Source organism: Chroicocephalus ridibundus, chromosome 3, assembly GCF_963924245.1.
Source record: "Chroicocephalus ridibundus chromosome 3, bChrRid1.1, whole genome shotgun sequence".
Lineage (NCBI taxonomy): Eukaryota > Metazoa > Chordata > Aves > Charadriiformes > Laridae > Chroicocephalus > Chroicocephalus ridibundus.
The window spans coordinates 116875055-116899724 of NC_086286.1; the positions used below are offsets into that span (position 1 = coordinate 116875055).

General features: G+C 43.4%; 1 protein-coding gene across 1 annotated transcript; it reads left to right on the forward strand.

Annotated features, from left to right (window-relative positions):
* The first annotated feature begins 14451 nt into the window (after window positions 1–14451).
* MSGN1 (mesogenin 1) lies at window positions 14452–15195 on the forward strand. The gene has a single exon (XM_063331233.1). The coding sequence runs from the start codon at window positions 14662–14664 to the stop codon at window positions 15193–15195; it is 534 nt and encodes a 177-aa protein (XP_063187303.1). The 5' UTR covers window positions 14452–14661.
* The last annotated feature ends 9475 nt before the right edge of the window (window positions 15196–24670 follow it).

Consider the following 24670-nt stretch of genomic DNA (forward strand, 5'->3'; position numbering starts at 1 on the left):
ATACTAATATCTGATTTTAAATTGCAATTTGTTCTGCTGGAGCACCTCCCCATCCATGCTCAAAGCCAAGTTAGTTGTTCTACCAAAGGTTCTTGACAAAGGTTGGGTCTATGGCAAGTAAGGGGTGTTCTTCATGACATGGTAGGAGGAACTGTGAGCATGATCTGCTCTGAGTAAATTTGTGGGCAAACTTACTAGATGAACATTCATGTGCTGTCTTCTCCCACCGTCCCCGTGCTGCCCTGGCAGTGGTACCACGTAACAAATAACGGACAGGCGAGATAGCACAAAGCCTAGAAGCTGGCCAAGTTTTATCTGCTGCAAAAATATGGAATTTGTGGCCTTATTTCAGGTTGAATTTGAGCTGTCTTCCAGTCCAATGTGAATCAGTTGGTCTCAGAGCAGCTTTAGCCTTTAAGCTTCTCTACTCAACCCACTGCAATGTCTTGTAGACATTTTCTTTGAATCTTTTACACTGATGAGCTAAATTTGCTGCTTGGTCTGCAGCTGGGTGGAAAAGAGCCCTCTGCTGAGGCTCAGACTCTCCAAAGTCTGGAGTTTAATGAATGAAGGACTTCAGGAGTTACAGCTGCGTGTACGCCTGCTGTACAGGGGCTTTGTAAGACCTTCATCCGGACTAAGACGTTGGTAGTTTTTGTAATTGCTGAATGGCCTCTTCACCAAATAAGACCCACCAGTCAGAAACGTGGGAGATGGTCTTTTTTCTTCTCGTTACAGGGCTCATGTCTCCGTATGACCTAGGAAGACACTGCTGGGATAGACAGCATCTTTCATGAGATGCTGCTGCAGGAACGGGCAGTCACCAGTTCACAGATGACTCTATGGCACCGGGACATTTATATTAATTGTGTTTTTCTGTACCTAAATTGTTTTTGTGGTTTGACTGTGGATAATTCCAGAGAGCTTGCTTAGCAGTAGAGGCTGCCAGTCTCTTACATTCTTTTGAGTTTATAGAAATCTGAAAGTTTCCTGAGAGCAGGTAACCAAAACTACTGCTTAGTAGGCTTAATCCAGCCTCTAGTATTCTGTTGGATAGACCAGAAGAAAGTGGAGTGCCTTTTTCATAGAAGTTCTTAATAAATACAGAATTTCAGATGTGTCCTTGCGCTGGATGGCTTGAAATCATCTGTCTTCTGGGAGAGTAGCCACACCACCCGGTTATGGGCATAGAATCATAGAATTGTTAGGGTTGGAAGGGACCTTAAAGATCATCTGGTTCCGCCCCCCCTGCCATGGGCAGGGACACCTCCCACTAGACCAGACTGCTCAAAGGCCCATCCAGCCTGGCCTTGAACACTTCCAGGGATGGGGCATCTACAACTTCTCTGGGCAACCTGTGCCAGTGTCTCACCACCCTCACAGTAAAGAATTCCTTCCTAATATCTAATCGAAATCTACCCTCTTGCAGTTTAAAACTCTTACCCCTCGTTCTATCGCTACACTCCCTGATAGAGTCCCTCCCCATCTTTCCTGTAGGCCCCCTTTAGGTACTGGAAGGCTGCTATAAGGTCTCCCTGTAGCCTTCTCTTCTCCAGGCTGAACAAACCCAACTCTCTCAGCCTGTCTTCATAGAGGTGGTGCTCCAGCTCTCTGATCATCTTCATGGCCCACCTCTGGATCCGCTCTAACATGTTCATGTCCTTCTTAAGTTGGGGGCTACAGAGGTGGATGCAGTACTCCATGTGGGATCTCACCAGAGCTGAGTACAGGGGCAGAATCACCTTCCTCGACCTGCTAGCCATGCTTCTTTTGATGCAACTCAGGATATGGTTGGCTTTCTGGGCTGTGAGCACACATTTCCTTCTCATGTTGAGCTTCTCATCTACCAGCACCCCCAAATCCTTCTACTCAGGGCTGTTCTTAATCCATTCTCCGCTCAACCTGTATTTGTGCCTGGGATTGCCCCAACCCAGGTGCAGGACCTTGCACTTGGTTTCTTGAACTTGCACTTGAACTGCGTGAGGTTTGCACATGGCTTGAACATGGCTTGAAATCATCTGTCTTCTGGGAGAGTAGCCGCACCACCCAGTTATGGGCATAGAATCATAGAATGGTTTGGGTTGGAAGGGACATTAAAGATCATTCAGTTCCAACCCCCCTGCCATGGCAGGGACACCTCCCACTAGACCAGGCTGCTCAAAGCCCCATCCAGCCTGGCCTTGAACACTTCCAGGGATGGGGCATCCACAGCTTCCCTGGGCAACTTCTTCCAGTGTCTCACCACCCTCACAGTTTATAGAAATAGTTTTATAGAAATAGTTTATAGAAATAAAAATTTCTTCCTGATATCTAATCTAAAACTACCTTCTTTCAGTTTAAAACTGTTACCCTTTGTCCTATCGCTACACGCCCTTGTAAAAAGTCCCTCACCAGCTTTCCTGTAGCCCCCTTCAGGTACTGGAAGGGGCTATAAGGTCTCCCCGGAGCCTTCTCTTCTCCAGGCTGAACAGCCCCAACTCTCTCGGCCTGTCCTCATAGCAGAGGTGCTCTTCATGGCCCTCCGTTGGACCCACTGCAGCAGGTCCATGTCCTTACGTTGGGGGCTCCAGCCGTATGGAACGATGCCTTGTCTATGTCGTGTGACTTCTTTCCCTTTGTCCTTCACTGATATTTTTTTAACAACTCGCCAATTTCAACCAAATTTGATGGTTTCAGGGCTATGAATTTTTAATAATCAGTTGCTCAAGAAAGAAAGACTTTTCATGCCTTCCTGACGGAAAGAAATTGGCAGTGTCTCTGATGACAGCCAGCTGGACAGTCAGCGCTCATGTGCTTCCCTAAGCTGTACCATGGGCTATCTTTTGGCTATCAGGCAGATCAAAAAAGATGGAGGATGCGTGGGGGGAGCATGAGGGCTTATCAAAGACCTGAGGAAGGTGCTGCTGATTTTATGGAGAAGTTTAGGAGGTACAGCAGAGGAGAAGGAGATACTACAGTGGGGTGGCATAAGGCATACATCAGTCCTGCATTCCTAAACACTTGTGTTATAAATTTGGAAATAACCTCCTGGGAGAGCCCAAGGCATGCCTGTGTACAGACCTGTGCCAAACCGCTGACCTCCCCTGCCTGGCTCCTACCATCATTTTTACTTGAGCACATACAGCCCAACATCTTCTGCTTCTCTATTACCTTTCTAATCATGATTAGAGGTCGTGGTTTGCCTTTATTTTGAACATCAGGAGATGTGTGACATTTGTCGGTGTTCTTACCTTCAAGTCCAAGTGAAGGTGGTGCAATCACACCCACATGTCTCCAAGCACAAATCCACCTTCATTCTGGTGTCTGCTGATATGCCATCATCAAAGAGGATGTCACTGTTTTCTGGACTCTTTTTCCTTTTTCTTTCCCCTTTTTCCTTTTCTTTTTTCTTTTTCTTTTTCTTTTTCTTTTTCTTTTTCTTTTTCTTTTTCTTTTTCTTTTTTCTTTTTCTTCTTTCTCCTTTTCCTTTTTCTTTTTCTTTTTCTTTTTCTTTTTCTTTTTCTTTTTCTTTTTCTTTTTCTTTTTCTTTTTCTTTTTCTTTTTCCTTTTCCTTTTTCTTTTTCTTTTTTCTTTTTTCCTCCTCCTCCTCCTTCTTCTTCTTCTTCTTCTTCTTCTTCTTTTCTTCCTCTTCCAGTAAAGCTTGCTTAACAAAACCTCTCTGCAGTTGTTTGTTTAAAACCAGAGTGCTAGGCTTTCCCTTTACAAATAAGATTAATTTAGTGCATTTTCACTTTTAACTCTTGCTCTTCCAGTCAATTAGACTATTCTACTACAATACTGAAACTGTCTATAAAAACAATACATAGTACCTTTTAAGAAAGTAATTATGTTTTCAGAATAACGACAGCCTAAAATAAGGATGAATATGGCATCTGTCCGGAGAACATACAGTTTAGGAAGTGCACGTTAAAAAAGTCCCCTAAATGAATTTTAAGGTAAGAAGCCGGTTGATAATTTTTAGTACATAAATCACGGTATCTCGTAGTTTGTCAATTAAAAAGAACGCCTTATTGTGAGTACTCTTTTAATAACCTGTTGTCACAGATCTCAGTTTAACATTATGCGATCACATATTTTATTTATGGATCATTTGAAGAACTTGTTATGCAGATATTCTGATTACTGGGCTATTGGACCATTAGCCAAATAAATCTAAAGGTAATAAAGCTCACAGGAAGATAAATGGCTTTCTTTTTCTTGTTCTTTTCAGCCAATTCAGGCTAATTTAAGCCTTTCACAGAATGGTGATAATGAAGGATTTGTTCTCAGCAGCGTTATGGCAGGTGATTTGCATTTGAAAGTTTGACACATTTATAGGCCTTTGATCTTTTTCCTCCAGTGCTTGTGGCCCCGGCCAGACACCTACATGCACTTTTTGCCAGGTGGAAGATCTGGGAGCAAAAGCAGCTCTGAGGGTCACTCTGAAGATGGGCACTAGAAAAAGTAGTCATACAATTTGTGTCAAGGAGATACTCTGTTGCTGAATTTGAGCAGCCTTTATACAACGCAAGACAAAATATATTTGAGGTTCTTTTAGTAGAGGGTTTTTTTTAAGGGAGATAAAGTCCCCGTGGAAGATTTTAAAGGAATATGGAGTGTGATGTAAAGCCCACTGAGCCGTAAAGATTGGCTTCTTCTGTAGGTCTGAATTTATTGTTGAAATGGAACTTCCCACTGTAGGACACTTTAAGAATTTTGGCACGTTGCAAACTTGAGAAAAGACTGTGATGGCCATGGAGCCATTTCTTAAATATTATCTAATTTTTTGCTTTGTTATTAAAAAAAATAATACAGAATTCTCTGGGCGGGAGAGCTATCTTCAGGCTGGAAGAGGAAGCCTTGGAAAAAAATCAGGGAGTTACTGGCACCATGAGCACATGTGAGCAATATCAAGTGCGTAATTGAGGATATATAAAGGATGTCCTTAGTGTTTGCTATTCGACCCTAAAATAAGTAGGAAGACACAGGACTCAGGAGGAACATAGCTGAATATTTGAAACAGGACTATCGTATCCCTCACAATTGCCTAAAATTTAATATAATCAGCTGATTTATTTGCTGGATCATGATGGGTAATTCCAGGTCTGTGAGCCAGGGGCTCATTTCATTCTCATCTCAGGCTCAATTCCTAAGGTAGGCTGAGTTCACTAGTTAAAAATCGCGGGCCTGAAATTCCTTCCTGTGCCACGAGCAATTGGTATTTCTCCCAACGGAGTTTTTTCTCTGAAAGAAGACAAGGCTTGCTAGGCTCCATGGGGAAGGACAGCCTGTCTGATCTCCGGAAAACTCCAAGGATGGAGGTGTCTGGCCAAATAAATAGGTGGCTTCAGACTGTGTGCTGTAGTTGGGACGATGGGGCTCACGACCCGGGAACACTCAGCCTTTTTAAAGCTGTGTAATGAGTATTGATTAGCCTTTGTGTGAAGTACATTGAAAGTAAGGGGACTATGTAAATGTTAGCTTACTTTATACGCACATTAATAGGGGATCCCCAATAGCCCTTTTTAGCTTTTTTTTTTTTTTCCTTTTTCTTCTTTCTCTTGTCTTTAAAAGTTGCTCCTACAACCTAAGAGTTAAATTCACGTTGAATGTACTTGAAAATTCAGTTCCTGGTATGTTTTGTTCTTCAAAAGAGAGCACTATCCATCTGTGTTACTTTGCTTTCAACTCGTCACAGAATGTCAGATACCAGATAAGAGCAAGAGACTGATGAATGTGCATCCCAGCCTGACAGGGCAGGTCAATGTCAGGCAAATTTAAGTTTCCCTTTTTTCTTTCTTCTTTTTTTTTTGACTACGACCCATTTGCCAATATTTGCTTTAGAAAATTGCTTCTCTGGGGGCTCAGTTGGTCTGAAACAATATTACCCAGACAATTTAGATTTGTTTTCTGATGCTGTCTCCATTTTATACGGTATTTTGTAACAGAACAGCATCACAAGCTTTAATGCCCACTGTGGTGGGCATCCTACAGAAGATCTCTGCAGAGAGGTAATCCCTCCCCCGACACGGTCTGTATTTAAGGCAGGGAGAGACATAGGGGAGCAGAAGCAGAAGATGGGGATCTCTATGATCACACAAGTCAGTAGCAGAGCCGAGAACGGCACATTTGTGACCTGACTTTACAGTTCTCCCTGGTTTGCAGCAAACTGGACCCTGAGAGAATGGAATTTTAGCCAAGACCAGCTGCCCTCAAGATTTACATACCTGCTGTTGTAAGATCTACCTGCTTATTCATGCATGCACCGATTTTACACATCCCAATTACCATTAACTAAGCAGGAACTTAGGCAGGGTGCAAACCAGATGTCTGTGTCTCATCAGAGTGACGGGGTGGCCAGCAGCATACAGTTCAATGGGCTCTCAGAGCCAAGGCAAGCTAAGAGTTTGATCAGTAATCTTTTTTTCACACTGTTTCTCCATTTTACCTTCTTTTTGTTTGACCTAATAGATTTATAAGCTTGATTTACTGGCCTGTACATAAGTTTTCCAGGTAGGAGTTTAGTTTTTTTCCTCTTTCATGTGTTTCAAAAATAGAAATTAAAATATATGAGAATTTTCTAAACAACGATGGCCTGAAGTAAATGACTCCTTGCAACTTTACAACCATAACTGAGCCCCTGTCTATAAGTATATACTGTAACTGTAACTAGTGTAATTATTTATTTGATAATGTGTGCACTGGAACTTGTGCCTGTTTCAAGTGGATAATTAAATGTTTTCCCGCTTCTAACATTAACTTCATCCATGATCAGGTAAACGGAGAAGTAAGTTTTATGTGGGCACGGGGTATTAAAAAAGGCATCATGTTCTACTGTCAGTATCAAGAAGCACCAAAAAGAATGAGAAAGAGACTGAAAATGAAATAGGTAAACCCTTAAAAAAAAAAAAAAAAAAGAAAAGAAAGAAAGGAAAAGAAAAGATAGAGAAAAGAGGACATGAAATAGTGTTTAGTCATGGATGGGACAAGCTAGAAGTAGAAAGATGGAAAGAAGAGATGGAAAATAAAAGCTGATCGGGAGGCAAAGAAAGGGAGCAGGGTCTCCAGTGGTGGAGAATAGAGACCTCTGCACTATGCCCTTGTCACCCAAGCACAACTGGCCAAAAATCTAATCAGGCAGGAAAAATATCAGTGTCGTCTACACAGCAGGAAAAGTACAGCAGGAAACTTATAATGCATCATTGAAAGGTCAAAGGCTTGTAAGACTTAGAACTTGATGTGTTCGTTGTCTCTCTTTCTTCCACTGTGAACTTCTGCAAAGAGTTTGGTTGCTCTTCTTTTCACTCTCCCATCGGGGGCCTGCAGGCGGTGGTAAGGTCTCCCCCGAGCCTTCTCGCCTCTAGCCTGGACCGACCCAGCTCCCTGGGCCTCTCCCCATGCGCTTTGCTCGCCAGCCCCCTGGCCAGCTTGGTCACGCTTTGCTGGACTTTCTCCAGCCTGTCAACCCACCAGGTTGCCCAGGTCTTCTGCTGCTGCCTCCTGGCATTTCACCCTGAGCCTGCGCTGCTGCCTGAGGGTATCTCACCCGGCCCAGGGATTTGCATTTGCTTTCCTTGCACCTCCCGAGGCTGCTCCTGCATCATTTTCTGCAGCCTGTCCAGGTCCCTCTGAATGGCAGCTCTGCTCTCCAATATATTAACCACTTCCCTCCAATTTCATATAATCTGAAAACCTGCTGTGTGGGCAAAGTTCACCTGTAAAAAAAAGGGAACGATTTTACCGATGTATTTTACTCTATGATTTTACCCATGTATTTCACCCTATGATTTTACCCATGATTTTACCCAATGTATTCATGGGACTGTCGTAACACTGAGTTTAATTTGCTAGGCAAAATTCATAGAAGCATTCAGAGCAAATTAAAAAAAAAAAAACCCAACCCAAACTTAATACGCCATTCCTGTTCATCAGTCGACTGAAAGACAGACTTGTTTTTTTGTGGGTCTGAATGTGACGACAATTAAGATTTAGCAGCTTGCCAAGAAATTTATGACTGCAGTTTAAAATCAATGGTCCTCACCCGTGGGTTGGCCGTGTGCTTGTGAAAGGTGGCTTGAACAGGCACACAGCGCTTCATTTCAGAATGAGAAGTATGTAAGAGTGAAATAAAATTTGTAATCTAACACTTATATGTTGTCTCTTACCCAGACTATTGATCCATTTTATAATTATTAAACCGAACTGCGGGCTGTGCCCAGAGCATAACTTCGTTTAGCACCCGGATGAAACACGGTTTCTATTAGCAGCACGCAGCAATTCTGCACATCAGTGCTAGGACACAGGGGAGGAAGGAACGAGCAGATACTGATGAGGAGGGTTCAGCGGATGAAAAGGAACAGCCTGAGCTGATGTGCAATCACAGCAACTGAAAAACAGCTCCTTTCACAAACCCCCAGCTTCAGCTGTGCCGCTCGACTAGAAATAGTCACAACTGAGCTTTTAGTGCAATTTTCCTGGCTATTGGAAATTCTTGCAAGGTTTAGCTAGTTTTGGAAAATTCATCACGCTGCAAAATGAGCCATTTAGAGCCCAGGGTGGGGAAGCCCATCGTAACAGCAGGAGAGCAAGAGCACAAACCTTGAACTTCCCCTGGGACCCTTAGGTGCTATCCCGCTTTTTTAAGAAGCCCCGTGAAACCACTGTCCCACACAGCAAAGGCAATCATCAAGCTGTTCATGGGGACAGTAAAAGAAACACTTGGAAATAATTTATATTATACTTTATCATTTATTACAATGGAGCATATGTTTTTTGCTTATCATCATTGCTGAAGATCTTGAAACATTTGCAACAGCTAACCCTCCACCTCTCCCATGAAAAACTGAAATACATCAACTTCTTAAAGCAGACAAAATTTTTTGAAACTCAGCGCGAAAGCTGGTACAATGAAGCTGCAGTGAATGATAATGGAGTTGTCCTACTGAACCAGCTTTTGTTATTTTGATAATATCTGTTACTTTTCATTTTCTGAGCAAAATAAACCTTATTATTCTCCCATTCCTCCCCCTGCTTTGCCCTTTCCTTCTGGCTGAAGTAGCCAGTAGACATTAAAGACCAACCACATAGTCGAACCTCCTTTCAACTTCTGTTAACAGGGGTATTAAAAAGACATTCCTAAATATCAGCTGAAAACCACTAGGTAATAAACTCCCAACTTAAAAGGTGGGTAGGTGTAAATTCCACACGTAGCCCTTTTCATCTGGGCAGGCAGTTGCTTGGAGATCAGATGTTTTAAATGAATTGCGGAGCTGATGTCACTTGTCAGTCGATGGAGACCCCCACTATTTGGAGGATCAAATACTTACATTTGAGGATGTAGAGCAAATAGATAGGTCCTGATCCTGCCAGGGCAATGCCAGGGAGATGCTTGTCGCTATGCAAAGCCCCAGTGAAAACAATGACGCTCACTTGACTGTTTCTTCTCCATGAGCAGGCTCTTTGGTTGGCATTTGGGAGTTGCGCCCTTGAGAACTTTAAAGGTTTGAAATATTTATGGCAGGTTTTTTTAACAGCGCTAGAACTGGCCTATTTCTGGTCTTACTGCAAATGAATAACAACATTTTCTCTTGTGTGCTAGGCACAGGTTTGTATGGACAAAAACATTATTAACAATTAGAAATCAAATTTACGCATGACTTTCTTTGATTATAGTGAGGGTTGTGGACTTCCTTTCATAGGGCTGGACTCAGGATCAGTCCTGGTTCTCTTACTGCCTTCTTTCCCTCTGGGAACTGTAGCTGGCTATTCATCCCTATTCTTTGGCATATTGGCCTCAAAAAAAAGAAGAAAAGAAAAAAAGAAAAACAAAAGTCCGTATTAGTTGACCAGCTTGAAAAAAAGAAAAACAAAAGTCTGTATTAGTTGACCAGCTTGCTTACCTAGAAGTCTTATTTATTTCAGTTGAGGTTGGACACAGATTAAACCATCTTCCACATGTAGAAAGAAAGTGCAAAGTCTACTCATTTAAAAAAAAAAAAAAAAAAGCTTCTATCCAAATTGAGGGAAAACCTTAAAAAGGAGAGAAGCATGGTCTGGGGGCTAATGTGACTCTGGATGACAAATGTGGTGGATCCTTTCCTTCCTTTATTGCCGGCTTGGGCATAAACTGAGGTGTTCAACACTATTTTTCAGAAGTGTTGAACACCTGCTGCGTCTGCTGAAGTTGGTGAGACCTGCAGCTGCTTGCCCCACGTTTTATATACGGGCGATTGACTCCTCGTCCGCGCCTCTGTAAAGCTGGATGGTAACAGCCTCCGCCGCAGTGAGTGGCCAGTGTAGCAGCTAATACTTGGGAAACCTCTTGTTAAATAAGAGATGAAGTGGCTTTAAAAGCTTTTGGGAGATAGATATTGTTTTCATGGTACAAACTGCAAGATGGGGCTTTGTCGACTAAGTGCTCTACGTGGATATTAGTATGATCCGCTTCTTGCCAGTAAAATAAGACTAGACTTCTGTCCTAATTGTGAAGGAGGCTGAATGTTATGGGATTAGTGTTGTTGAAACACAACACATTTATCTGTATTTAATCAGTTTCAGCCTGTATTCTTCCCATCTGATATGATTTTTTACTTATTGTTACAAGTCTGTTTCTCTCACCAAACTCACAGCTTGGTGGAAATATACTTTAATGTAGAACAAAAAAAAAGTAGATCAGCCCTTAAATAGCTGTACACAAAAAACCGCATTTATCTACCACACTTGCGGATGACAGGGATTATCTGCAGAATTTATTTTAAATTTCAAATCTGAATCAGAGACATATGGAAGCTCTAAAAATTTTCTATTCTATGTCTTTTCTTTTGTTTTTAATGGAAAAATTTTTGCTCCTTCCATGCATCCAGGCTTCCCCTCCCTTCCATAATCACTTCAGAAATATGAGCAAAGAACCTTTCATTTTAAAGGAGATGAAGACTGAGATGTTAGCCTTTGTATTGCAGAATACATTACTGAAATAAAAATCACAACTGTCATTCAACCAGAAAATGTCTTACAATTTTCGAAGTGTCAGTTCGTATTTCATTGGTGTTAGCCTCATATCTCACTACCCTTCAATGTTTTGACGTTACTGGCAGACAAAAAGGGAATTCCTAAAATTTGCGAGAGATAGAATAAAATGAAGAATGCAAACACTTTTTTTTTTTTTTTGTCATGAATTTACTTTCTAGGAAGATGACACCTGAAGTAATAGACTTTCTTAGCTCTTCAGTGAGAGAGTATCAAACGGTCATAGGGTATAGAAAAATACACCAGCCTGTAGCCATGCCTTCCTCTGTATGGTACATTCTAAGGCCCTGTTATTAAACAAAACTGTGAACTGTTCTACCATTTCCAGTGATTTTTGCTTGTTATAATTGTCCCTACTTTACGAGAGAATTTCCTAACTGAGGATTCTCATACTTGTGGGTCGCAACACAGTGCCATCCAAAAATAACTAATCCAAGAGCAGCCAGATACCATGAGATTCTACTGACTTACACGGGCTGTGGATCATACAGAGATCATGGAGAGACCTTATAGAGCTTCCCGACTTGGCCAAAACCGAGGCACACTTCATACGAGTACATTTTGGGAACCTGAGCTCTGTGGGTAGAAATGGGTGGCTGTTTTTCAAAATTGAACCTCTGTCTGCATCTATACCGGTAGCGCAAACAGGGCCACGGCTCCTTCTCTGGCTCTGAAGGCACTTTATGGCAAAGCTTGCCTCCGTCAGGGTGAACGCTTTGCTCATCCTTATGCCCTCAATGGTCTCCCCAGACCCACAGTCAGGCAGTGTTTGGGTCATAACTAGGTGGGTCCAAGCTAAAATAACACCAGGGTGCACGATGGTAACAAACCAGGGTGCACAACTGCAAGGTAGTTCTCAAGTACGAGCATTAGCCCTTCAGTATTCACTAATATAGAAAAGCCAGTAAATTTTTCTTGCCCGTGTAACAGTTTATAAGAGCATAAGTTTATAAGATCCAGTGATTTTTTTCATGCAACCAGAGCAGTTGTCCACATACCCTCATATCCTGCCTAGCTCGCTCTAAACATTCCCCCATAAAATATAAGAAAAAACAGAGCTATTGCTATAATTTGCATTCCTCTTCCCTGCCTAATCTCATCCCAATCCCTTTATACAAGAATACAGAGGCGAAATCTGGCTGTGCATGCCTCTCATTTACAGCAATGGCATCATGGACATGCACAAAATCTTTTCGCCCTTGGTATCTCAGCAACACTTTCCGTGATTTACCCATGGGTTGGGGTTATAAATTAATTGGCAACATGTACTGTTTATAGTCAGCAAACTTGTTCAAATTTTTGCTTCTAAATTTGACTTCTTTTAATTAACATTTGATTCCAAAATCAAAACTGCTGAGCAGAAGAGCTTATATATATATATATGCTCAATATGCGTATTTAAAAAATATTTATATTTCTCTATATATACTCACATACCTACATATATTTGTAACCTCCTTTTTCTTGGCACACAGAAGTTCTTCCTCTTCCACCTCCCCCTCCTGATTTTTTATCAACAGTTCACAGACTTTTAATTGTTATGTTTACCAAAAAAGGGAAAATGTAAAATAAGGGCAGGGGATGTGTCAAATGGAAAAGGCACTATAAACATAATTATGGGGAGAAAAGGGGAAAAAAAGTGGGAGAGATATTTTAACTGGGACAAAAACGAGTCCCCTATTTATGCTAAACTAGACCTTGTGTCTTACTTGTGGCCTTGTGACTCTTGTCTTGGTGCTCAGTGAAACTCATTCAGCTCACTGAAGTCACAGAAAAATACCTGTCATCCATCTTGTCTTAATTTTAATTTGTAGCAGGCGTTTGTGAGTCTTAAGAACGTTTCAGCTCATTTTCCTTAAAGAACGAGTAAAGCAGAGCTTGGAATACGATTGGGCAACCGTAAACCCCACAGCAATCCTGACTGTGGGGAGCTGTGCCCCAGCTCTCTGCCTGGACTAGATGTCATCGTGGTCAAACTGTCTCAGCCCGGCTTGAAATGTGAAAATCCTTCACTTCTTGATTCTTTCTTATTCATCTCGGCACAAAATCAATAAGTTTCCCACGAGCTGCTTCCCAACTTTTTGATCCCAAACTCTTAAAGTAAGAGCCTTCCTAATGACGGCGAGGAGTATTGGATTGTAGGTTTGTTTTTTTTTTTGAGTGGTTGTAGTGAGGATTTCACAATCAAAAAGAAATTATGTGTTCCAGAAAGCCTCAACTTGCTTCAGTTGTGTGCCATTCAGAGGCATTTCCCCTGCTTTTTTTCAGAGTGGATTATGGTGCACACAGAAGGAATCTCTAAAATAAATCCTACTTTTATTTTTCCTCCATGTTGGCACTCTTTCTTCCCTTCTTTTCATTACATATTAGATTTTGCTTCCATTATGGGCCGATACAAAGCCATGGCTGGCAGCCGAGCTGCTCAGCAGAGCTGCAGAGCTCAGTTATTTTGGACAGTTTTCCTGGCTCCCCTCGTGATTTGCTGTGTGATTTTGGGCAAGTTACTCCTTGCTTATCCATTTCCCCAGAGTAATAGAGATCATTAATCATCCCTGTAAGCTGTTCCGAAGCCTAGAGATGAAAAGTGCTCTTTATTAATGCTATTAATGTATAGGATATATGTTTTCACTTTAACTGTGTAACATATAACTTCACTGTTGCGTTGAATCAGGGCTGGAAAAGTTTTTTTTTGGCAGAAGAATGGATTCCTAGAGGTAGAAAATCTTATAGAAGTAGCTTCTAGTCTTCTCTGACACACGACTAATCTGTATATTACTTTGAATTAAATTTCCATGTAAGACATTTTTTCTGGGCCCAAAGTTTATACACACTTTATTTTATTTCCTAGAATTTTTTTTTTAATTACGTTTTCATATTTCTTTTTTTAAATGGGACTTTGGCTTTGTTTACAATTACAGGTTTCCTTTTTTTTTGATTTCCCAGTCATGATTTAAAATAGCAAATGAATCTACAGACTGCAGGGAAGGCACTGCTGTTCTTTCCTCCTTTCTCCTGTGGAAAGCCAAAGTGATCCAGAGAGAAGTTTCAATTCCATGAGAAGAGAAATCCACAGAGCCATAACACACACAAATCCAAACAAACCATCTTTGACTTTCACGATTAAGACGCAGATAATGAGAGACTCCTTCAGCAGCAGTCAGCGCGGGTCAAGTCATCACTGCTCCAACGCCATCACCTTCAGCTACACAGAAATCGGGGCTCGATGGCTTAAATTTAGGGTTTGTGTTAGTGGTCACCATGTTTAAATTCCATGTCTGTAAATTGTTTTGTAAAACAGTTAATTTTCTTTTTCCTCTCTGACCACTTATCCCCCCAGCGCAACGTTACGTGTAGATGTGCAGCCTTAATTGGTTTAGTTGCAAGAAGATAATCTTTTTTTCCTCCTTTCTCGCTGCTGCCTGTTAGCTTAAAGGCTTTTTAGCTGAAGGTTGATAATTATCACTGAGAAGAAACTAGCACATCAGGAGTTCATTTTCCATCTTAGCACTTGTGGCGCTCCTTTGAACTCCTCTTGCCAAACCCGCGTTCCCACTCTGTCACTTTCCTCCCTCCATCATAAAAAGGTCCCGGCAGCCGGCGGCTCCAGCCTTTGCTGGCGGGCAGAGGGCATTGCTTCTCCCGAGCGCTCCCTCCGGCATGGACAAGTTGCACGAGACGTTGATAAACATGGAAGATGCTTTGGGTTCGGAGCACTCCGTTTGCTTATCGTCCTGGGACTGGAAAAACACCGCTGGGGCTTTCGAGCTGCACCCCGTCTCCTCTCCCCACAGCTTGTCCCCGACACCCTCCTTCGAATCCTACTCCTCATCGCCTTGCTCAGCGGCGGCGGAGACCTCCTACGGCAGCGGGGGCGGTGGTAGCCTGGTGGGCTACAGCCTGGTGGGCTACGGCCTGGTGGACTTCCCCCCCGCCTACCTGCCCAGCCCCGGGCAGGCTCGGCTGCCCAAGGGCACCAAGGTGCGGATGTCCGCCCAGCGCAGGAGGAAGGCCAGCGAGAGGGAGAAGCTGCGGATGAGGACCCTGGCCGACGCGCTCCATACGCTGCGCAACTACCTGCCCCCCGTCTACAGCCAGAGGGGACAGCCCCTCACCAAAATACAAACCCTGAAGTACACCATCAAGTACATCAGCGAACTGACGGAGCTCCTCAACAGTGTCAAGCGGGCGTAGAGACCACCTGGAGGCACCCGCCCCCGCGCGCTCAGGGTCTTTACAAACCAAAAAAAAAAAAAAAAACCAGCAAAATTTCTTCCTTGCCCGAGCACGGTGGCGCGAGAGGAGGACGGAGCGAGGGAGGGAGAGCAAGGGCCGCCGTTGTACATAGGACACGATGCTGGAAGGTGATGTAGGATTGCCTAAAAACCTGAGCTGCAGGTTGCTGAGGCAGAAGTCTTGCTTTTTGCTTTTTTTAATGTCTTTTTTTTTTTTTTTTTTTTTTTTTTTTTAATAATAAGCTTTTGAGAAATATTAAACCTAGTCTGATACAAAAGTAATGAAAAAAAAAAAAGCCAACTGCTCTTCCTGGGATTTATGTGTCACTGTTCTGACTGATCTTCTGTTTAATAAGGACAACAGTAAATCCATATATTTTAAACTGAATTTTTAAAAAGTGAATGACAACACTATAGGAATACTAAGTGTATTGATTTGTAGGCACTTTAAATATTAGGATGAGGAAGAACGTGTATAGTTAGTTCAAGTATTGTCTATTTATCCACGTTGCCATTGTACCTAAAAATCAAGAAACTAAGTAACAGAACATCTTTGCTCATAAACAAATAAATATCAGTGTCATAGTCTGAATCTTGTATTATATATCTGACCGATAGATAAGTAAAATCTAACCATGACTGCTAAATACTGCAAATGAAATATAAGCAAACTGACATTCCGTGTAGATGATTTGCTGTTAAATCCTGTCTTCTTTATTAATGTATACAGAAACATATAATATTTCTGTATTTAATGTATAAAACCCCCTTGCCTCGATGCCTGATAAATTATGTAAGCCCTTTTTATGTCAAATTGCTAGAACAAATACGATTAGGCTGGGTTATCTTCCTTCTCTCTGACATGAAATACATTGATTCAGATATCAGAAAGATGCAAAGTTGTATCCTCACGGTGTACTGAAACCTAGGAGGGCTGCGGTAAAGCGGAATGTCAGAGCAGCTGTTTCCTACAGCCGGTGATGGTCCTGTAAACCGCACACAAAACCCTCCCAAAACCAAACAGATGAGGACATAGTCTTAATCCGTAATTACTTTGACTTTCATCAAGCATCGCACACGTCTCACCACACCACCAGAAAACATGGGTCGCCTTGCAGATCTCATTGCAGAGGGATTCGTAAGACTCGGCTGCGCTGGGACCAGCACGGAGCAGAGCAGAACCCAGGGCTGAGGTGTGCGGAGATTAACCTTTTCTCCGCAGGGTGATGTAAAGCACAGGGAGAGCAGCAGCCGGGAGGCAGCAGGTTTGTCTCACCAGGATGGAGGGATCAGCACGTCTGCGTGGGGCAGATGGTTTGGCTCTGTGGGTACATCCTGTAGCAGAGCACCACAAAGCTAAAACCTTATTGCATCCTTCTCTCTTTTTTTTTTTCTTTCCCTCTTGCTGTTTGTTTGGAAGGAAATACAGTTGTCTTTGTACGTTTTTTTTTTCCCCCCGAGGCTCAGCCTAGGCTGCTTCAGTGCTCCTCTCACGTGGTATGTGCATATTGGAGCAATCAGCGTGAAATCCATCAGTGTCTCTAAAAAGCAGCTACATTCAAATTGCTGCAGGTAACACTGTCACTCAAGGTGTAACCACGTTTAAGCATATCCCATATGCTTCTGTTTTGTTTTAACCCCTGTTAGATTTCTACAAGCTTTAAGGTTTCAGCAAGAACACAAGCAGAATCATTTTTTAAAGCCCTATAAAACTATCAAACTAGAGAGAATTTTTAGCCGCATAGGAAATAGCAGCGCTAATATCAGCATAGCTTTCCTCAGTACAAGCCTGTGCAACTGGTCCAGATTTGAGCAAATGAAGAGCCTCATAGACAAGGTCAGCCTGCATTATGTTTTGGATTTGGTCCTCATAATGTTCAAGGGAGTGAAATTGTACGTTGCCCATGGGATCTTGCACAGAACCACAGCTAAACCTGAGTCTTTTCCCAAGTACTCTTGCTCTCGCCGTAAAGTGGTACCTGCTCATTGGCTCTGGCAAACCACTAGCAGATGCACAGGAAGATAGTCCTGTCATTGTGATGTTCATAGAACCATAGAATGGTTAGAGGTGGAAGGGAACTTGAAGATCATCTACTTCCAACCCCCCTGCCATGGATGTTGTGTAAAGACCATCATCATTCACAAGTATACCAGTTTTGTAAATTGGGAAGACTTTTAACCTTGTTCCTTAAAGCTTCTACACCTGAAACAACAGATAATTACTCTGTTTTTTAGCTCTTTAGCTAAGGAAGCGTATAGAGTTGTGGTTTATGCAGAGGAACAAGGAATTGGAAGGACCCACTTCTATTGCTAGCTGATCTATGACCTTGGCTGGTCATGCAGCATTGCTGCCTCAGTTTCCCCATGCACAAATGAAGACACTAACGGCTAATGGCTTCAGAAGGCTGCTGCTCATAGACAAAGCTAAGTCACGCTCTATGCGGAAAGAGCGGTGCAGTAGGAGGCACCCTGCAGATTTAAGAAGTGTCTTAGGGTCAGCATTTCCCACCACCCCAGAGACAGCGGTAGCTGAAGGCCCTGAAAGCGCTGGGCTATAGCTTGTTACGTGCCTGTAGATTTCCTCCGTCTTCCTGTGAGGGAGCAAAAGCTCCAGGTAACCATAAAGGCAAAGCTTCAAGTTTCAGAAGAACGTTTTACTGCTTTTCTGACAGTGAACTAGACCTTACCTGTGCACACTCTCCAGACCCAGAAGTCCAGTGGTCACTGCCCTACCTTGAAATTTAAACTTTGACCTCTAGGGTGACGTGGCTGCATCTAAGCTGACCTCAGGGAAGAGGCCTTTGTCTGTCCTAAATCACTCCCTGTGCTGCAATAGGACCAAAGCTCACGTCCAAGATGAGTTCAGGTTACTGGAATACATTGTACTCTCACCCCGTTTAACTTTTTGGTACTGACAGAGATCTCTCCTTGCACATGCACATGAGGGGGAAAAAGTGACAGGTACATGAGTAGGAGGTAGGTAGGTTCAGTGCCTGCCTGGGATCCAGGACCTACCAGGTTTGTTTCTCTCCTTGTGGAAAGACATGAATTCTTGCTCTGTCTTACATGGAGCGTTTCTCTAATCCCCTCCCTTTGTAATTCTTACCCTTGGCATAGGCATTTCACTGATCCAGACAAAATAGTCTGAATTATTATATTCATGATGGTACAAGTCCTGCTGCTAATAAATGTTGGGGTTTATTTATTTTTAAACAAAATGGAATACATCCCAAGTTCATCCTCTTTCCCTTACCCTCATGCATGTAGGATATTTAATTCCCGTGAAAGAGAATGAGTGAAGTCCCCAACTTGAGGGTATGAGATCTATCCTCCAGGACCGTACATAAGGTCCATAAAGCTTTATTGAATTCCAACAGCAATACCATAATAATCCATAAAGAGAGGCCCAAAAGTGAAACCTCAGTCTGCAAAGGCTGTAAATGTCACAGAACTAGAGGACACCTTTCACCTGCAAGCTTTTTCTCTTAGCATGTTAAAAATCTACGTGGAAACAAAGCCAAAGAAGTAGCTCCACAATTCCTGGAAGTCCATGGCTGAGGAACACAATTACATTCTGCCTGAGGGACAGAGTTGTTTGCCACACCAAAGAGAAAGAGGTGCAGGAGAGCGAACTGGAACTAGTTCCTGTCTTGAGTTTTTGGGGCAAGGTTTTGGTAGAGGGAGGGTTACAGAGGTTGTTTCTGTGAGAAGCTGCCAGAAGCTTCCCCCATGACTGACAGAGCCAATGGCAGCCGGCTCCAAGACGGACCCACCACTGGCCAAGGCCGAGCCCATCAGCCATGGTGGTAGCACCTGTGAGATAACATAGTTAAGAAGGTGGGGAAAAACCCTGGGCAACTGGAGCCAGAGAGAGGAGTGACAATAGGAGAGAGCAACAACTCTGCAGACACCAAGGCCAGTGAAGAAGGAGGGGAGGAGGTGCCCCAGGTGCCAGAGCAGAGGGTCTGTGGCTTACACACATGAAGACCATGGTGAGGCAGGCTGTCCTCCTGCAGCCCATGGAGGTTAACGGTGGAGCAGATTTCCACCTGCAGCCCATGGAGGACACTGTGCTGGAGCAGGTGGATGTCCAAAGGAGACTGCAACCCCATGGGAAGCCCATGCTAGAGCAGGCTCCTGAAAGGACCTATGGCCCCATGGAGAGAGGAGCCCACACTGGAGCCCGTTTGCTGGCAGGACTTGTGACCCCATGGCCGCCGGAGCATAGGCCCACACTGGAGCAGTTCATGAAGAACTGCAGCCCATAGGAAGGACTCACACTAGAGAAGATCATGGAGGACTGTCTCCCATGGGAGGGACTCCACACTGGAGCAGGGGTAGAGTGTGAGGAGTCCTCCCCCTGAGGAGGAAGGAGTGGCAGAGACAATGTGTGATGAACTGACCACAACACCCATTCCCCATGCCCCTGCACTGCTCAGGAGCAAAATCAGCATTAGTTTCTATTTCTCATTTTCTTCCTCTGATTTGATTTGTTATAAATTAAAATAATTCTCCTTAAATGGAGCCTGTTTTGCCCATGACAATAACTGCTGAATGATCTCTCTCTGTCCTTATCACAACCCATGAGCCTTTCATTATATTTTCTCTCCCCAGTCCAGCTGAGGAGGGGAGTGATGGAGCAGCTTTGATGGGCACCTGGTGTCCAGCCAGGGACAACCCACCCCAGTCCCAGGCAATAAAATGAACTCTTCTGGCCCTAGGATCTCTCCCTTTTCCAGGTTAGCACGTCACTGAAATTCCTCACTAACATAGAAAGCAGAATACAGGTACTAAAGAGGAAGCAACCACCACAAAAACAGTTTCCCACTGCATTCACAAGTTCCTCATACAAGAAATTAGTACCTGTAATCATACTTGATGAGTGATACCAGTCATAATGCTCAAAGGGCAAAAGATAAGTGCTCAAATACCAAACATGGGAAGGATGAAGAACATTATAAGGTCTTCTACAGAAATTAATTGATTAAAACATGTTTTTGAATCTCAGGAAAAGCCTTTGATACAACCAGGTTTCTGAACCACTAGTCCTTCACTCTCAGCATACACGAGCTTGCTGGAATCCTAGTAGATAGGGCATTAGCCCAGGATTTAGGAGACTTGTAGCTCTGCTCTCCAGGGCAGCCTTTCCACCTGAATTCAGCAGACTACCAACGTCTGTGCCCTCCCTATAAAGAAGGTGCAGCAGCATGTTGCCTGCCAGCAGCAGTAGTACCTAAAGAAACACCCTGAAGATGGCAAGGAGGTCAAGTTCCCTCCTGGTAGGAAGAGGAAGTACCTCAGGGAGAATATTCCCCAGTGGTTAAAGGATGAGATGGAGGAGCAGCTCCCCAGGCAAGCCCTGGCTCTGGGAGCAGCAGAGCTCACCCACCCCGCCCCCGCCAAGGCCCAAAGCAGAGCCCACGGCCACCCGCCCGCGCACACACAGCGCTTTGAAATTCTACACTGAGGAGCGCCACGTAGGTGCCAAGAGGTTTTATGGTTACACATTTGGGCTGCACATAGGTGTGCTTGCAGGGGGGAAGAAAGCCTCCTGCTAAAGAGCTTCACCCAGTTCCTTGGGGGAGCTGCTGATCTGGTAGCTGCCACAGCTCCACATGCCCTCTGCCTAGGGATGCCAGGGGCCAGCCCTCCAGTTCAGCATAGCAGTAGCTTAAAACAAATAAAAAACAACCTACAACAACAAAAAAATGCCTACAACATTATACATGCACCCCAGCTTCTAAGGGGCCAGTATCTGACTTTTATTCCCCCAGTTTATTTACCATTCAACCACAAATGCTATTATTGATTTTAAACAAATGGGAAATTGAGTTGTGGAGAGAAGTCCCAGCTCCCAATAATGCAGCTTGTTTTTAATGACCTGTAGAAGTTGGGTCCATCTGAACCCTCTCCCTGATCAAGCCCCTGACTTTTTGCTTCTTTACACAGCAACGTGAGCCTAGACTTGCTCTTTTATCAGTACACCAAGTATCATAAGGAGAGAGATTCAACTTATTTCTGCTTTAAAGCATTTCTTTCAAAGCATGCACGTGTCTGGGCTTTGGGGATCTAGCTAACGCTGTGTTTAGGTATTTCTGGACACACATGCACAAATGAAAGTAGCATTTTTATGGGAATGACAAGCTAAAGACTCAAAACAAACATGGGGTAGAAGACAAAACTTGACCCAAAGCTTCCCAAATCATTAGATGACCCTCAGAACATTTTCCTCTGGATAGAGGTACATAGCATTTACTCTTTTACTGCAGGCACCGAGACTTAAAACACAGAGAAAAGCAGTATACTAAAAGAGGAAATTAATTGGGCTAGAAAATGCAAATGTCAATTTTCTTAATTTTTCATTGTTAGCAGTAAGTTAGTGCTGCTTTAAATCACCAGAGCAGTAACACAGTTTTAAAATACTACCCATTTCACTGAATATAGACTACAGTAAAAGTGAGAGCTCTGCGTTTCTATCAGTGACCACATACAATGAAGCTCCTTGTAGCACTGACTTACCATCATTTATTTGAAGTGGAAATAACTGTCTGCAGTACATTTCTATTATTGTTCCTATTTTCCTACAAAAACAAATCACACCAGACTTCTCTTTTCCCTTAGACTTTTATCATTCACCTGTTGAAATTGCAGAAGACATTAAGCATAAACAAAGAAGATTGATCTCCTTTCAACTTGTGTTAACAGGGATATAAAAATAACATCCCAAATACCAGGGGGAAAAGCATGTGGTCATAAAATATCCACTTAAAAGCCGAAGAGGTGTTGATACAACACTTGAAGAGGATTTTTTTTTTCTTTTTATATATGTATAACCAGGAAGGCAGTTCCTGAATTTTTGTCTAAACAGACACCTCTAAGGTGGAGAGAGGTACTGTCGTGTGGTCTTTAAAAGATTTTACTGATATTCAAATGGATTGTGCGGGTCTTGCATGCTGTTGGAAAAATCCGACAGGAAGGTTTACATAATCCTAGTCCAACCATGAAGGGGAATCTCCTTGAGTTTTCCAAGATATCAAAGAGGTAAAAGACCGTCTTATCTGTTAACACCTCTCATTTTGCAAAATGGCACTAAGCAGAGCTTTTAGAAGAGCTGAAGAGTAAAGCCACAGTTTACCTGGGCATCATCTTGCTTTTCAACAACTCCTAAATACCTGTCAACACAAAGAATTTCAAGATACTGACTTATATAATGAAAAGAAATGAAGGTATCTTAGACAAGATCGTAAATGCCAGATTTTTATTCCTAAGCGATGTTGTCCTTGAGTCCTCATTTCAAGAAAGGAATCAGAAACCCAGGAAGCCACAGCTACAGCTGAGTTAACAGTACTGAAATAGGCTGCCCAACCTCATGCTTGGTTCTCACAGCAGTCCCTAGTTGCTACATTTTCCCCCCTGCACCCTGTAAGTGGGGAGAAGGTGGCTCAGGCTACCCAAGGCAGCCCACACTGCGCTGGTAGAGCACTGCCACGGCAGATGAAGACTGCCACTCACCTATCTGGAGAAAACACTGCAGAACAGTCTCACTTCGTGGGAAACTGTCAGGATTAGGATTAGATTAGAACCATAGGGTTGGAAGGGACCTCTGGAGATCATCTAGTCCAACCTCCCTGCCAGAGCAGGGTCACCTACAGCAGGTCACACAGGAACGTGTCCAGGCGAGTTTTGAATATCTCCAGAGTTGGAGACTCCACCACCTCTCTGGGCAGCCTGTGCCAGGGCTCTGCCACCCTCACAGGAAAGAAGTTCCTCCTCATGTTTAGGTGGAACTTCCTACACTCAAGTTTGTGCCCATTACCTCTTGTCCTGTCCCTGGGCACCACTGAAAAGAGCCTGGCCCCATCCTCCTGACACCCACCCTTTCAGTATTGATAAGTGTTGATAAGGTCCCCCCACAGCCGTCTGTTTTCCAGACTGAAGAGACCCAAATCCCTCAGCCTTTCTTCATAAGAGAGGTGTTCCAGTCCCCTCATCATCTTGGTAGCCCTTTGCTGCACCCTCTCCAGCAGTTCCCTCTCCTTCTTGAACCGGGGAGCCCAGAACTGGACACAGTACTCCACGTGCAGCCTCAGCAAGGCAGAGTAGAGGGGGAGGATGACCTCCCTCGACCTGCTGGCCACACTCTTCTTGATGCACCCCAGGAGGCCATTGGCCTTCTTGGCCACGAGGGCCCATTGCTGGCTCATGGTCATCCTGTTGTCCACCAGGACTCCCAGGTCTCTTTCCACTGAGCTGCTCTCCAGCAGGTCAGCACCCAACCTGTACTGGTGCATGGGGTTATCCCTCCCCAGGTGCAGCACCCGACACTTGCCCTTGTTGAATTTCATAAGGTTCCTCTTTGCCCAGATCTCCAACCTGCCCAGGTCTCTCTGTATGGCAGCACATGCAAGACACACAGGGAGGTCAGTGTACCACTTAAAGTGCCCATACTTGTGCTCTGTTAGGTGCAAAACCCCAGCAGCATATTATAGGTGTCTCTTGTGATTTCTCACTAGATTGTGCCCGCAGACTGAGGCATAGCTAGTACTTAACCCACCAGGTTAATGTAGGGGAAATCACTAAGCTCAAAGCCACTGATCTGTCAAGTCTGCTGTCAGGCTTATATCTTCTGCATTTTCCTTTTATTGCCATGCTGACATATTTACATTTCATTCCTCAATATCACAGCTCTGTGGCTTTAGCCTTCACCTACTTCAGGATTAACAAAATAAGACTCCTTGAGCACAGTAGCCTCCTCTATTGGAAGAGAGGCTTGATGAACAGCTGGGGACTTCACGTGTCCCTCATTGTGAAGCCCACACAGATTTTCCATAGACAACAGTAAAAGACATCTACTATAGCTATGTTTAGCAGGCAACTGGAAGACAGACAAGGCTTGTAAACATGAGCTTGTAATTATAGCACACTTTAGTGGGATCTCTGTACACGTATTGTTGCAACAGAGCTACAGTCTTTTAGTCACCATGCTTTTTCACAAAGTGCAAATAGATTCAACAAAATAGTTTCTTGCTTGAGTTAACTTTCACAGAAATTCCCTGTAGCATAATTCTATTTAATATAAAGTTAAAAAGCAGACACCCATTATTGTATCTTTAGCCATAAGGCATAACAATTCATGTTGAGCCATAGCTTTCCTTAGAACAGGAAAATACAGTATTGGATCTGAACTGTTTTCATATCACTGTTCAGATGCAAAGAAGAAATCAAGGAATTTTTCTCCCATAAAAAAAAATGAAGAGACAGGATAATCTGACAGGATCTCCTAAGAATCACATTCTCTAGTGAGGAAGAAGCCTTAACACTTTGTGGATAGAGTCCTTGTATTGTTGTTGTTACTACTACAAGTCTTCACTAAAAGCTTTTTTCCCTTTAGGCTGACAGCTTACTCAGCTAAGCAGTCACTCATGCTACCTGTG